This window comes from Cebidichthys violaceus, unplaced genomic scaffold (assembly GCF_023349555.1).
Source record: "Cebidichthys violaceus isolate CVI_PGR_0920_01 unplaced genomic scaffold, fCebVio1.0.p SCAF_3, whole genome shotgun sequence".
Taxonomy (NCBI): Eukaryota; Metazoa; Chordata; class Actinopteri; order Perciformes; family Stichaeidae; genus Cebidichthys; species Cebidichthys violaceus.
Genome location: NW_027176483.1, coordinates 19,731,112 through 19,745,531, shown reverse-complemented (window position 1 = coordinate 19,745,531; position 14,420 = coordinate 19,731,112). Strand labels below are relative to the sequence as shown.

The 14,420-nt window shown below is 43.9% G+C and overlaps 2 protein-coding genes across 2 annotated transcripts; one reads left to right on the top strand and one right to left on the bottom strand.

The window, feature by feature from the left end:
- Positions 1-1,393: 1,393 nt before the first annotated feature.
- chtf8 (CTF8, chromosome transmission fidelity factor 8 homolog (S. cerevisiae)) lies at positions 1,394-4,673 on the bottom strand. Its single transcript, XM_068723000.1, has 3 exons — positions 4,539-4,673; positions 3,500-3,623; positions 1,394-1,986 (listed from the first exon to the last, which is right to left on the bottom strand). Exons 1-3 carry the CDS (start codon positions 4,574-4,576, stop codon positions 1,705-1,707), a joined length of 444 nt encoding a protein of 147 aa, XP_068579101.1. The 5' UTR covers positions 4,577-4,673; the 3' UTR covers positions 1,394-1,704.
- Positions 4,674-4,756: 83 nt separating this feature from the next.
- Positions 4,757-13,262, top strand: utp4 (UTP4 small subunit processome component). The gene is made up of 17 exons (XM_068722997.1): positions 4,757-4,876; positions 4,964-5,130; positions 5,950-6,138; positions 6,267-6,351; positions 6,718-6,807; positions 6,942-7,153; positions 7,252-7,423; positions 7,876-7,967; positions 8,171-8,267; positions 8,452-8,516; positions 8,857-8,973; positions 9,180-9,336; positions 11,312-11,418; positions 11,506-11,601; positions 11,886-12,071; positions 12,197-12,307; positions 13,015-13,262. Exons 2-17 carry the CDS (start codon positions 4,972-4,974, stop codon positions 13,129-13,131), a joined length of 2,052 nt encoding a protein of 683 aa, XP_068579098.1. The 5' UTR covers positions 4,757-4,876; positions 4,964-4,971; the 3' UTR covers positions 13,132-13,262.
- Positions 13,263-14,420: the final 1,158 nt, after the last annotated feature.

Here is a 14,420-nt window from a genome sequence, read left to right as displayed (position 1 = left end):
CAAATCACTACGTATCAACATGTATCACCATGTATTACCACTTATAACCTCAAATCACTACGTATCAACATGTATCACCATGTATTACCACTTATAACCTCAAATCACTATTATTACCATGTATCATCCACAAGTCACCACGAATCACCATGTTTCACTATGTATCACCACCTATCATGCCCACATTCATGAACGTGGTCTTATTTGATCGGAATGAGGACTTCTTTACAGGACCTCTTGATAAAAAGCTACTATTATTTCATTCCAATCCAGTATGGAGAGTAAATAGAGATAAAGAGCTGTTTTACTGAAGTTATGTGAGTAATATCAGTCACTGATGGAAATCAGTGAGCTTTGACATCATGGTTCTTGGTAGAACTTTAAAAACATGCTGCCAGAATGCCTGTTTGTTTATAGTGGGAGGTGTCCGAGTGCTGAGGATGAATGAATTGGTCCCTTCAGTCACCACGTACTAACAGGATGGCATTTAACTTCAGGGTAACACCGCAGCATAGGAACCGCCTTCATCAAACACACACACACACACACACATACACACACACACACACACACACACACACACACACACACACACAGTAAATATTCTGGCAACATGTCAAATGCTGTATGCTAGAAGACTGAGACAAATATTTTGAATGTTTGTCAGCAAACTGAACCCACAGCTGTTCAATTGGGGGTTAAATTTCTTGCCCAAGGACACATCAACAGGGACTAGAGGAGCTGGGGATCGAACCGCCGATCTTCTGATGGAAGGACGACCGGCTCTACCTCTGAGCCTTGGTTCTGTCTCAACACACTCACGGTATTCATGAGTGGCCTACTTCTGTGACATACTGCCAGTAACTGCCACAGTGTTAAGCAGTCAGACATTCTAAGAATGGTTTCTGTCTGTATAAATCCTTGATAAAGGAATATATTTATCTTGACAGTGTCAGATATGCAATCTTATTATGATTCTATTCTTAAACATGTCTGCTTATTGTCGGTCCTCAAACCAGCTTATAGGAGCACTGCCACCAACACAGCACAGTAGAACAGGGTGAATTGTGGGATACGCTAAACCTCTAAAATACTGCTTCAACGCAGTATTAACAAAAAGTGAACGTCCAGGGGTTTTAAGTGTATTATGTGGTAATAGTTCCCTAACTTGGGACGCACCTGTCTACTACCTGCCACCAATTGATTATACATACAAAATACATTCAATTATGAACAATGCCTTCTGGGAAATAGGAAATGGTACCAGTAGGAATTATTATCAGTTTACATTGCGGACATTTGCTCAGAGTTCATCTGAAAGGATAACATTGCCATCTGGTGGGAATGTTGCCTGTGGGTAGCCCTTGTTTGGATACTGATGGCTTGAAGTTGCTGATCTCAAACATTCTTTATTCTTCAGAACACGTCTTTGAAACAGCTTTTAGCCTCTGATGGGTCTTTAACTTTTTTTCTACAGATCTCAGGAAAACAACACAACATTCATTCACAGCCTCATTAAAGTCTCTCCAGTAATCGGTTCAGGGCAAAGTTTGGCGGTAATGATCAATAAGAGGTGTTGTATTGACCAACTGTACAACAAACGTCTCAAACTGCATATCAGAGAGAACTCCAGCTGGAGTACACTCAGTGTCCAGCAGGTGGGATGGATCAGTTCGTCCGAGCCGGCGATGGAACGTCGTATCGCTACACCTTCTTGGGTACGTTAGTGATGATGGGTTTGGGGCGCGTCTTAAAGATCAGCTTCCGTTTGATGAGGGCCGACACGGTGTAGGAGGTGGAGGCGGGCCCTTGCTGGTTCCTTTCCATAGCTACCCGTGTGACATCCTCGCCGCTATCGTCGTGGTCGTGGCTGCCCAGGCCACCCTGCAACTGGCTGGAATGCTTGGTGAGGACGGCGAAGGGTTTCTCCAGTTTGAGCTGCTTGCCGTAGAGAATATGATGGCCTACAATAAGCACTGGCGTCCCCTGGTGGAGGGGAGAGACAGACAGCTGAGTGAAACGAGAGGACGGACGGGGAAAGAGACACGGACGTCTGCTGCATTTAGAGCTAAAAGCAACACGAGTGGAACCGTTCTCCTACAAAATGTGTCTGATTCGGACGGTCGTGGAAGATTAATGGTTGCAGAACAAGGTTTTCGACACTCAATAATCTATTAATTAATGATCAGCGGCTCTACCAAACCTCTGCAGAATCTATACACTTACCGGTGCCATGAGGTGGTAAAACATACATGTACATGTGCGTACATGTTGAGCCTTATGGACAAGAGTTGGCAATCAAAGAAAGGTCTACAAGTCGAGCGAAAACTAATTATTTTCATTATCCATAGGTCTGTTGATTATTTTCCTGATTAATAAAATGGCAGAAAATAGTGAAAACTGTCCATAAAAATATTGTAGAGCCTAAGGTGAAGTTTTCAAATTGTTTTGTCGAATCAACCTAAAGATTTTTCATTTTGCTTTTCACATAACTGCAGTAAATAGTCACAATTGAGGAACTGGAACCAGAGTGTTCAACAAAAGACAAATCAATTTGAGTAATTGTTTCAGCTCCAGTTACTTTTTTATGGCTCATCTCAAAATATAGAGTAAAGACACAAAGGAATAAAAAAAGCTCTGTCAGCACCGGTTTTTTCGTTAGCTTCGTTTGTGCTATTAGCATTGTTAGCCTCTCCGTGTTCAGAGCCGTGTTCAGGAAGTCCATCCTGCTGTGAGTCAATCACACAACGCAGGTATGGTTTGACCGAAGACGTTTGGATACCCTTGGTATGCTCCAGAGAATACATATTGACAACCTGCTCTTGGGCAGGTATAATCTAGAATCATTTAGTGGAAACATAATACAGAAAACAGTCCATTAATTGAATATTTTGATCGATTAAGCAAAATGCCAACACTTCTCTGGTTCCAGCTTATCTATTGCTGATGTTCTTCCTCTTCTATGATAGTGTTAGTTTAATATCTTGTTGTTTGGTTGAATGAAATCTGAGCTCAAGCGTGAGCATTTTATTGTTTCCTGTAATTTTATACAACCGAACGATTAATCAATAAATTGAGAAATGAATTACCTTGAAAATCGATTATGAAAATAGTTTGTTACTTGCAGCCCAAAACAAATACAACAGAAAACATGGTTCTAGAAAAAAAAATGACGAATGGCAATGTTCCCGTGTGCAATAATGAATTTCAGATATGAGAAGATAAACCTGGCAATATGATGCCAGGATCTCCTCTTAGTGCAACTAAGGCAACTTTTCACCCCACAATCAAACAACTTCTTTGCTTCCTCATCGTCTGTAAAACAGAGTAAACAGACCAACGCACATGGAGCGTTGACGGGTTCCGGTTCTGACTTCAACAGCAAAATTTAAATATCACTAAAGCAGGAAATATTAAAAAATGCATTTATTTTGGGGTGCGCATATTTATTTATTTTTTACTTGAAAAGCACCAGCGTGCGCCTCAGTCTGGCGTTTACCTCTTTGGTGTAGACCAGGTCTCCCATTACGTTTGCTGCCAGACCAGAGTTGTGTCTGGAGACCATTTCTCCCTGCAGCTCCACCATCAGCCATTCAGGAGGACTGCTGCCGTCCACACTGCCCCTGCAGAGTGATGCACACCAACATCAGCTGAACATACCTGCAAAGCATTCATCTCGAAAAGAACATCGTATCGCAATGTCAAAACTGCTCCATTACCCCCCTGAGCTCTATAGGAAGAGCAGCACACTGCCCTCAAACATGAGCTCCATTAGTGTGTTACTATTGGTGACATCAGACGCAACAGAACTAAATCACTATATCAGCTACTTTTCACTTAAGTGTTTGTCCTCTTATGCAGCAACATTTCCACCTCATAACTTTAGAAAAAAAATGTTATGTTGTTGGTTTTTTTTGTTGCATTATATCAGAATAGTGACACGTCAGTCAGAGAAACAGTCAGAAAAACACATTGGCCAATCTCTGGCCCTTAAATAATAATCTACAGTAATTATATATATATATATATATATATATATATATATATATATGTCAAAAAATAAAAAGGTCAGTAAAGTATTTTTTTATGTATATGCATTATTTGTTCATGTGATCATTTATATCTTAAGCCATTTGTAATACAAAACCTAAGGAGTGATGATAATCCGTGTTATCACTATATCTGATTCATATATATATATATATATATATATATATATATATATATATATATATATACACACATACATATATATATATACATATATACATACACATATATATATATATATATATACACATACATACATACATACATACATACATACATACATATATATATATATATATATATATATATATATATATATATATATATATATATATATATATATATATATATATATATATATCTCACTGTTCCCTTCAAACCTCGGTACCGACAGTGCGGACGTCCTCCAGACATTACATAGAGAAAGTAATGTCCGTGTGTAAATATAATATAATATAATATAATTTAAATACATACACATATCTCACCTTATGACTATTTGAACCATCGTCCTGTCGTGTAACATTAACCAGAACCGATCCCCGTACAGCTGTTGTGGTGTCTCTAACCAGCACCGCTCACTCCGTGTTTATACTCCGGCAGTATTTCCCGCGCAGTGCGAACTGTCCGTGTGATGACGTGTTTCCGTTTCTCCCCGCCCGTTTGGGTGATGCACTACCGGTTCAAAGGCTCTCAACGTGGCCGCTGATGTTTTCCAGCGTGTGTGTTAATGAAGAGCGGAGACAGTTTAGTGAGCCAGCGGTGAACCACGCGTCGTGGTCTCCATGAGTCCCGGTGAAGTCAAAGAGTCGCTCGTTGTCCTCCGGTGTGTCTGACGAACAGCGCGTTTAACGGACGTGTTCCGCTGCCGTCGGACCCGCTTTAATCCGCCTCCTGTTTGTGTTGTTCTCAGTAGTCGCAATGGGTGAGTTCAAGGTGCACCGGGTTCGGTTCTTCGACTACATGCCCACCGCTATCCGAGCCATGGCGTTTAACAGCCGCACGGAGCGGCTCGCCGTGGCCCGGACTGACGGAGCTCTGGAGATCTTCAACTTCGCTGACAACTACTTCCAAGAAAAGGTAGAAGAAGCCCACACACCCTCCACACGTGTGGAGCACGAACTCTGTATTAACAACCGAGTCCACTGAAGGGATGAAGCTCCATGTGTTTGGTGTCTTCAGCGTCTTTGGTTGACCACAGCTTTTTGTAATGAAAGTCTGAAGAATGCTAAATATTCAAACATAAACTAGTTAACCGCTGTAGTATGTCAATGTCTGCTGTATTAAATACTAGTGGACTGTACTTGTAGTGTCTTGGACAAGGACACATCGACAAGGGGATCGAACCGCAGATCCTCTAATTGAAGGAAGACCCTGCTCTAGATCAGAGAGGTCTTGCTGCTCTAGATCAGAGAGGTCTTGCTGCTCTAGATCAGAGAGGTTGCGCTGCTCTAGATCAGAGAGGTTGCGCTGCTCTAGATCAGAGAGGTCTCGCTGCTCTGAATCAGAGCGGTCTGCTCTAGATCAGTGCGGTCTCGCTGCTCTAGATCAGTGCGGTCTCGCTGCTCTAGATCAGTGCGGTCTCGCTGCTCTAGATCAGAGAGGCCGGCTGCTCTGGATCAGCGAGGCCGGCTGCTCTGGATCAGCGAGGCCGGCTGCTCTGGATCAGCGAGGCCGGCCTGCTCTAGATCAGAGAGGTCGGCCTGCTCTAGATCAGAGAGGTCAGCCTGTTCTAGATCAGAGATGGCTGCTGCTCTAGATCAGAGAGGGCTGCTGCTCTAGATCAGAGAGGTTGTCTGCTCTAGATCAGAGAGGTCTGCCTGCTCTAGATCAGAGAGGTCTCCTCAGACACATGTGTAGAGGGTAACCTCCAGATGTGTTTTTGTTTCTGATGCACAGGTCATCCCAGGACAGGACGGCGGGGCTGTGGAGGCTCTGTGTTGGGTGGGCCGACGTCTGTTCAGTGCCGGATTGAACGGAGAGATCACAGAGTATGACCTGGAGAACCTGAGGCCCAGGTACACGGTGGAGGCCTATGGAGGACCGATCTGGACCATCAGTGGCAACGGCAAGGGAACACTGCTAGCGGTCAGTCAAGACCTTGTGGATATTCCATTTATTCTATATTCGACGCTCACATTCTTCCGCCCAGGCTAATGTTTGGATTTGAAGCCTTCAGCTTTTGATTATTCTTTTGATGGATGTTTTATTGTCAGGTCGGTTGTGAGGACGGGACAGTGAAGATGTTTGAAATACTGGAGGAGAGGATTCAGTTTCAGAGAAACCTTGACAGGCAAAAAGGTAAGAGAAGGAGCTGGTTCAGAGGTATTTCTGCTTTTCAACTGCAGCTCTATTCAATAATTCATATTCATGCATGTGCTTACCTTAATTAATACACGCCTGTGTTCAGATTTACTGTTATTATTTGAGCTCCTGGGTGTGACCAGTGTCCGAAATGTGGAAAAGACATTTTTGATCTAGAAACTATAAAAACAGATTTGTTGATGCTCGGGAGTGTATCCCGGCCAATAGGGAACCGGACCAGAACTATAATGCAACAATGTATTGTTTTCCCCCTTGATTCGGAAAACAAATGAACCCAGCTCCAGGTGTGAAGACCCCCTTGGTGACATTCAGAGTTTGATTTTGTCTGATGTGGTCCTCTAGGTCGCATCATATCTCTCTCCTGGCATCCCTCTGGTACACTGATCGCTGCCGGCATGATGGACATGATCAGAATCTTTGATGCTGTGACGGGTAAGTAGATACAACCTGATCCTGATCTACTGGCACATTAGAAGATGAGTTTTGGGAACGTTGACTCTAAAATATCCCCCAATGACATGATTGTAAACTTGTATTAATGTTGGTTTGCTTTTTGCGGACTTCAGGCCGCGCCACACACAGGCTGCTGGTGGATAGAAGTGTCGGAGCATCCAAGAGCAAAGAGGTGGTGGTTTGGCGCGTAGCCTTCCTGTCCGACCACACCATCATCAGCAGTGACTCGGCGGGAAAGGTCCAGATCTGGGATGGACTCACAGGAACTCTGGTCAGAACTCACCTGGTCACCAAGTGGGACGTCCTGGCTCTGTCTGTTTCGCAGGTATTGGGACACATTACACGACCTTTTGGCCCGAGGGCAGTTTTAGGTGCACGTCCACTGAGAACCAGTGATGTCAAAACTTCCTGAATGTTTAACAGGACGAGAGCAGCGTGGTGGCCGGGACGTCGGAGGGCACGGTCGTCCAGTTTCAGTTAATCTCCTCTACTGTGGACCGGCAGGATAAAGATTGGGTCCGAACCAGGACCTTTAAAAACCACTCTCATGACGTGAGGGCGGTCGTCCATACCGAAACCGCTGTGGTGTCAGGAGGTCAGTGTCATGTGTGTGTGTGTGTGTGTGTGTGTGTGTGTGTGTGTGTGTGTGTGTGTGTGTGTGTGTGTGTGTGTGTGTGTGTGTGTGTGTGTGTGTGTGTGTGTGTGTGTGTGTGTGTGTGTGTGTGTGTGTGTGTGTGTGTGTGTCCAAAAAAATACAGCCCTCTGTACTGTGAAAATACTGTGTACTGGTCGTGAAATAGTCATTACTGAAGGTAGGAGTGCGTTTGTGTATGTATGTATGTATATATATATATTATGCATTATGCATTATGCTGTGGTCACATTATACATTGAGAACACACCCCTCCATATGATTTTTTATATTTCAGTATAAATTGAGACACCCTGTATGTTTTTAAGAGATGTCCTAAACACTGGAATACGGTCTTAAAAAAAAAAGTTTTATTCCATTTTGAATATGAATTTGATGATTTGTAATCGTGTCAGGTATGGACACCCAGCTGGTAGTGCGCCCCCTGTTGGACAAGGTGGAGAAGAACACCCAGGAGTCATCGATGCGCAAAATTGCTTTCCCACATGTGAGTACAAACAAAAACAAAACCTCTCAAATGTGTTGTGATCAATTCAATATTGACATTAGCATTGAGCATATGATGATATGATTGAATGCATGCTGGGAGCTCGCGCTGCGGTGCGGGCACAAAGCTGAAGAGAGCCCCGGTGTCGCTCATGACTGGTCCCCGTGGCGACTCGCTTACCTCTCTGCCTGTCGTCCGTGTAGAGAAGCCTGGTTTGCTGCGCGAAGAAAGCGGGACTGCTGCTCTTCCAGTTCCCCGATCATTTAGAGCTGTGGAGACTCGGGGAGAGCGATGGACACGGTGAGTAACGCGCACACGCACACACACACACACACACACACACACACACACACATCCATAGTAATGAGAGAACGGTGATGGGTGACAGTGGAATTTTAAAGGAGATCTCACAAAAAGCAAAAGCGATATTGAGCGACTGTCTTGATGTGAACGGTTGTCTGTCTGTCTGTCTGTCTGTCAACAGGGAAGCCTGGAGACAGTCTTCCCGTGAAGAGAAAACCAGAGAAGCTGATCCAGCTGAAGAGGAAGGTGTGTGCTGATCTTTGCTTTACGTTCCCGAAGTTCTGCTCCACCACCAGTGTTTAGTCAGGCCCGTATTTTCAGCAGTGCATACATGTACCAGATGTCTCAAGTATGTTCACGTGGTGGTGAAGGCCATTATTGATGGTTTTGTGGTTAACGCTGCTCTTAGTCAACAGTAAAACTCATTTGTGAAGGCACATTGATGCAAACTTGTTTGTATGAATCCAAAAATGGCAAACTTACCGTGTTTACTCTGTTTTCAGTCGAGAGCACGAGACAAACTAATCTACTTTCTTACATTATTGATGCATTATTGATGCATGACTGTGCGTGCTGTTTTCTGCAGGGAGAAGATCATATCTGCTGCAGTGCTTTGTCTCCATGCGGAGGCTGGCTGGCGTACTCTACTGTCACCAGTTTCCGTCTTTACCGATTACAGAACAACAGCATCAGCGTCGCCAAGGTGGGCTCCTCAACACTGACTCCCTTATCGTACTCTCTGGATCAACGCAGTGCTATGTATAGGAGATCTCAAGTAAACCTCATTCCAGCTCTCTTCAGAGCCTGAGCTACATGTAAAGTTCTGTCCACATTCCACGTGCGATTGTTGCTGTGTGTAGGTTACGAGGACCATGATGAAGCTCACTCTTCTTCGTGGCCTTCCTCTAGGTGTCCAAACTACCTAAGGACCTTCGCTCGGCCCACCAGCTGTGCTTCTCCGCCGACTCCTCCAAACTCTTCGCTTCCTCCAGCAATTCCTCAGTCGTCGTCGTTGCCCTCAACCAGCCGGAGTGCAAATACCTTCGTACCCTAAAACCCAAGTCAGGTGAGCCCCGAGTCCGGTCTGTAATCTCGTAGAGTCATGTATGAGCAAGTTCACGGCATTGTATGCTACTTCCACTGTTTACCTTCGTAGTCGTGCATTAAATCCACTTTGAGCTAATCGTGTGTACAGTCACTTTATTGTGCTCAGATGTTTCTGGTTGTACATAAGTCCTATTCTTATCTCTGAAAACACCTTCAGGGAATTTCTTATCTCTGAAAACACCTTCAGGGAATTTCTTCATATCTCTGAAAACACCCTCAGGGAATTTCTTTACATTTTGCACAAATGTCCCGTTGGACTCGATGATGAACAGACTACAATTTGGTGGTCACAGGTCACATTTTTTTGGCCATGACTCATTAGGGGTGGACAGTATACCGATTTCATCTCCAGCATTGTCATAGATTTTGATCGATCTATCTATACATCTATCTAGATATACATCGATCTAGCTCGAGATCTAGCTCTAGGTGCACGTCGAGATCTAGCTCTAGGTGCACGTCGAGATCTAGACACACATCTATATCTAGATGTAGCGCGCACACACACACACACACACACACACACACACACACACACACACACACACACACACACACACACACACACACACACACACACACACACACACACACACACACACTTCTGTATGGAGAAACTCGTTGCATGCGTTGCTCAGGTGTGATTTTGGCCCATTCTTCCACACAAACAGTCTTCACATCTTGAAGGTTCCGTGTTCCTCTTCTATGAACTCTGATCTTTAGTTCTTTCATAGATTTTCTGTTGGATTCCAGTCAGCTGATTGGCTGGGCCGTGGTAGCAGCTTTATTTTCTTTCTCTGAAGCCAGTTGAGTTTCCTCGGCTGTGTGTTTTGGGATCATTGTCTTGCTGAAATGTCCAACCTCGTTTTCATCTTCATCATCCTGGTAGATGGCAGCAGATTTTGATCAAGAATGTCTCGGTACGTTTTTCCATTCATCCTTCAATTATATGAAGTTTGCCATTGCCGTCTGCTGAAAAACAGCCCCACACCATCATGTTCCCACCTCCAAACTTCACTGATGGTGTTTGTGGGGTTCAGTGCCATTTGACCTCCCAAACATGGTGTTTTATGGATCCAAAGAGTTCAGTTTTGGTCTCATCTGACCAAGCTCTCTACAAGTGGTCCTTGGCTCTTGGACAACTCTTCTGATAATTCTTTTCACTCCTCTGTCAGAAATCTGGCGAGGATCACCCGGTCGTGGCCGGTTTACGGTGAAATGATGTTCTTTCCTCTTCCGGATTATGTCCCCAACAGTCTAGACATCCTTCTGTAACCAACGCCATCAGTACGTTCTGCAACAATAGGGTTGCGACGGTCTTCAGAGCGCTCTCTGCTTTTACCCACCATGAGATGTTTCTTGTGAGACACCTTATTCTAGGCCATCAGTTGGGACTGAATCAGCTGATGCTAATTTGCACTGACGAGGGGCGTGATGGCACGACGAGGGGCGGGGTTTCTTTCTAATTACTGATAGATTTCAGCTGGTGTCTTGGCTTTCCGTGCCTTTTTGCACCTCCCTCCCTTCATGTGGTCAATACTTTTTCCCCTGTGTCGTTCCATTTTATTACACATAACTTAATTTCTGAACTTAATGTTTATTTTTTTTTGTATGGCTGGATTACTTGGGTTGTTACCGGCATCTGGTGAACATTTCGTGTCAATAGCACCTTTAGAAATATATTTACTGAGAAGAATCCCATTTTCATGAAAAGCACTGTACTCATTAGTGTGAGTCATTTACAACAACACCCCGGTGGAATCTAGTCGGACCAAGTCCTCCCTGAATACTTTAGGTTTCTTTAAAGGCCGTTCAGTGGCCAATATTCAAGAAAGGTGTTTGTTTCAGCTTTCTGCTTCAGTGTGTAACGTGTGTGTGTGTGTGTGTGTGTGTGTGTGTGGGGGTGTGTGTGTGTGGGTGTGGGTGGTCTCCAGGCTCCAGACAGCCGGTCCACCTGCTGTTTGCCAGTGAGGACGGCAAATGGCTCGCTACAGCCAACACGGACTGTGAGATCCACGTCTACGGCCTCGACGGCCTAAAGGTGAGTTTGAACTCTTAGCTAGGTCAAAGTTCAATTTGTAGCCGAAGCGGCAACGGTAAACGGCCAAACGTCTCCGTGTGTTTGCAGCTTCATTGTTCCGTTCCGGTGTACGGCTCGTGTCCCACTGCCATAGCCATCCACCCAACCACCAGCAACCTGGTGGTGGTGCATGCTGACCAGCAGGTAAACACCACATCAGACCCCTTCATCTTATGATAACGTGCTCACCACGGCAAAAACCTGAAGTTCTCTCTGTCTGTCTGTCTCTCTCTCTGTCTGTCTCTCTCTGTCTGTCTCTCTCTGTCTCTCTCTGTCTCTCTCTGTCTGTCTCTCTGTCTCTGTCTCTCTGTCTCACTCTGTCTCTCTCTGTCTCTGTGTGTGTGTGTGTGTGTGTGTGTGTGTGTGTGTGTGTGTGTGTGTGTGTGTGTGTGTGTGTGTGTGTGTGTGTGTGTGTGTGTGTGTTGCAGATCTTCGAGTACTCTCTGGTGCAGAAGGAGTACACAGAGTGGAGTCGCAGGCTGCAGAAACAAGGACTGCACCCTCTGTGGCTGGAGAGGGACACCCCCGTCACCCACGTCGCCTTCAATCCCACAAATCCAGCTCATGTCATCCTGCACGACGTGTTCATGTTCTGCATCGTCGACCAGAGTCTGGTATGTCGAAACACCCGTCTGCCGGGTCAAATGCAAAACGAGCGAGCGCCGCCATGTTTTCTTCCTCTCAGTGAGGTATGGCGATGGAGGGGTTTAATAATCTTGTGTAATGTCTCCACACGCAGCCCCTCCCTGGAGCTAAGAATGTGTTCTACAATCAGATGACTCTGAGGAGTCTTCCTGAGCCAGAGAGGATCGTACACAGCCACGCCTTCAAGATGTTCAAGGACTTCCAGGTAGGGGTTAACCCCCCCCCCCCCCCCCCCCCCCGAGCCCAATGAAGCACTACCTTCACTACTGCTCTTTCCACGTTCTGACCGTCCTCGAACGCATCATGCGAACAAATTCTTCCGTCTGGAAAAGAAACTAAATCGAAAGCTTTTAGATTTGATATTTCAACAAAACCGCTTTATTCTACATTTTAAATAAGCATTAGTCAGTTGTTTGTGTCCGGCCGGCCAGTTACCGATCAGCACCTTTTAAGTTTGTGTGGATTTTTCTGTGATTTCAATACTTTTTAGTAGAGACCTTGCAATGCTATTTCATTCCTTCTTGATTCCGATACCTGAACTAGTGCGTTTAGAAACAAATATACAATCATCGCCACCCTGAACAATAATTTCAAGCGTCCAAAAGTCAGCTAAAAAACTCTACGTGTCATCCTTTATTTCATATATAGTGGTTGTTTGCATCGAAACGCACAACTCAAATGATTAGGAATGAAATGATTGTATTCTTTTGTTGTTGCACTGATAAAGAAAACAAGTGTTTAGAGCTAGTGTTAGAAAGAACAGGTCATAATTCATCTCTAATATCTATTTTGCATCGCTCTGAAAACATCTGCCTTCAAACCTAAAACCATAACCTCTAAATCAGAACGACACTCAGTGAGATTATTGAGGAACTGTATTTACCTGACGTGGTTTGTCCTCCTGATTTGCAGCACCTCATGTGTGTGCGGTTCCTGGAGGACCGCTCTCTGGTTGTAGTGGAGCGCCCCCTGCTGGACATCATGTCTCAGCTGCCCGCACCGGTCCGCCAGAAGAAGTTTGCTACATAAAGAAGCTCAAGATGCTGCCGGAGCGCTCGCTGCAACTCCACATCTAAAACCATTTTCAATGAAAGTGTTCATGTCTCACCACTTTGTAAAAATCGCTTTGATAAAGTAATAAATGGAACAATTTACAGTTATTGTGTTTGAATTTTTTTGATATAGATATACACATATTGCATCATCAGTACAGACTGTATTCACATGGGTTGAGTCAATGAGTGGTTTTAAATGGGGATAGGTTTATTATCTTGAGGTGATTTATTAAAGTCAGATATTCTTCTTTGCAGAAATCTGACCGTTAAATCTGCTGAATCTCACATCACTCCATATCCACTTATAATAACTAATTATATAATGTAACATCAATACAAGTGTGGGAACTAGAAACATGGTAGTGCAACAAGAACAACACATAAATGACTTTTATGCTTATCTATTTCCCCCAGCCAGGAGGCTCCCCAACACTTCCTCATGTAAGCAGAAGCACTGAGCCGCTTATCAGTTATGATTATTCATAACGTTTCAACTTCCTGCCTTTTTATTTGAACAAAAGGATGCGTTTCCCTTTTGACATTCATTAAACGTTTCTACAATCAAATACGTCCGCAAACTGTCTTTACCAAAGTTTTTCACAAAAGAAATTCAAATTTCAGATTTTTTAATTCACATGTTCACACATTTATGGGGCTGTTTTCAAAGAAAGAGTAATGTTCAAGTGTAATCTTTTAAATTAAATTAATATTAAATACACCAGTGCCTCCAACAGGTAGTGTGTATATGTATGTATAGATATACAGTGTATATATATATATATATATACTGTATATTTTTTACTGGCATGTTCCTTTGTATACCTTTTGTCATCTTTATGTACAGTACCTTCCTGTACTTTTTTTACATATGTAGCCTTGATGTACTATTGGTGCAAATATTGAATTTACTATGTATTTTCATATATTTTATATATTGGATTGACTGCTGTGGTATGTCACACGTTTGGATATGCATTATGGGTATTTAAGATGGCGACGCTCTGTATTCATCGGAAGTGTGAGGAGACATCACGGAGATGACCCTCCTCAGTGTGACCACACCAGCACCCTGAAACTGAAGCAGCTAAATGGAACTCAGCCATCGCACCTTTTTATCGTTGTGCTTTTCCTATTCGTCGGTAGCTTTCCAATAGAAATAAGACTTTATGTTGTTATCCATGTCGTTTTTGTAGCAGTGTACGGTTTAATTTCTTGTTCTCCTAATGTCAAGTGAACTTCACTAAAGCTGTTCATTTGTGTCCT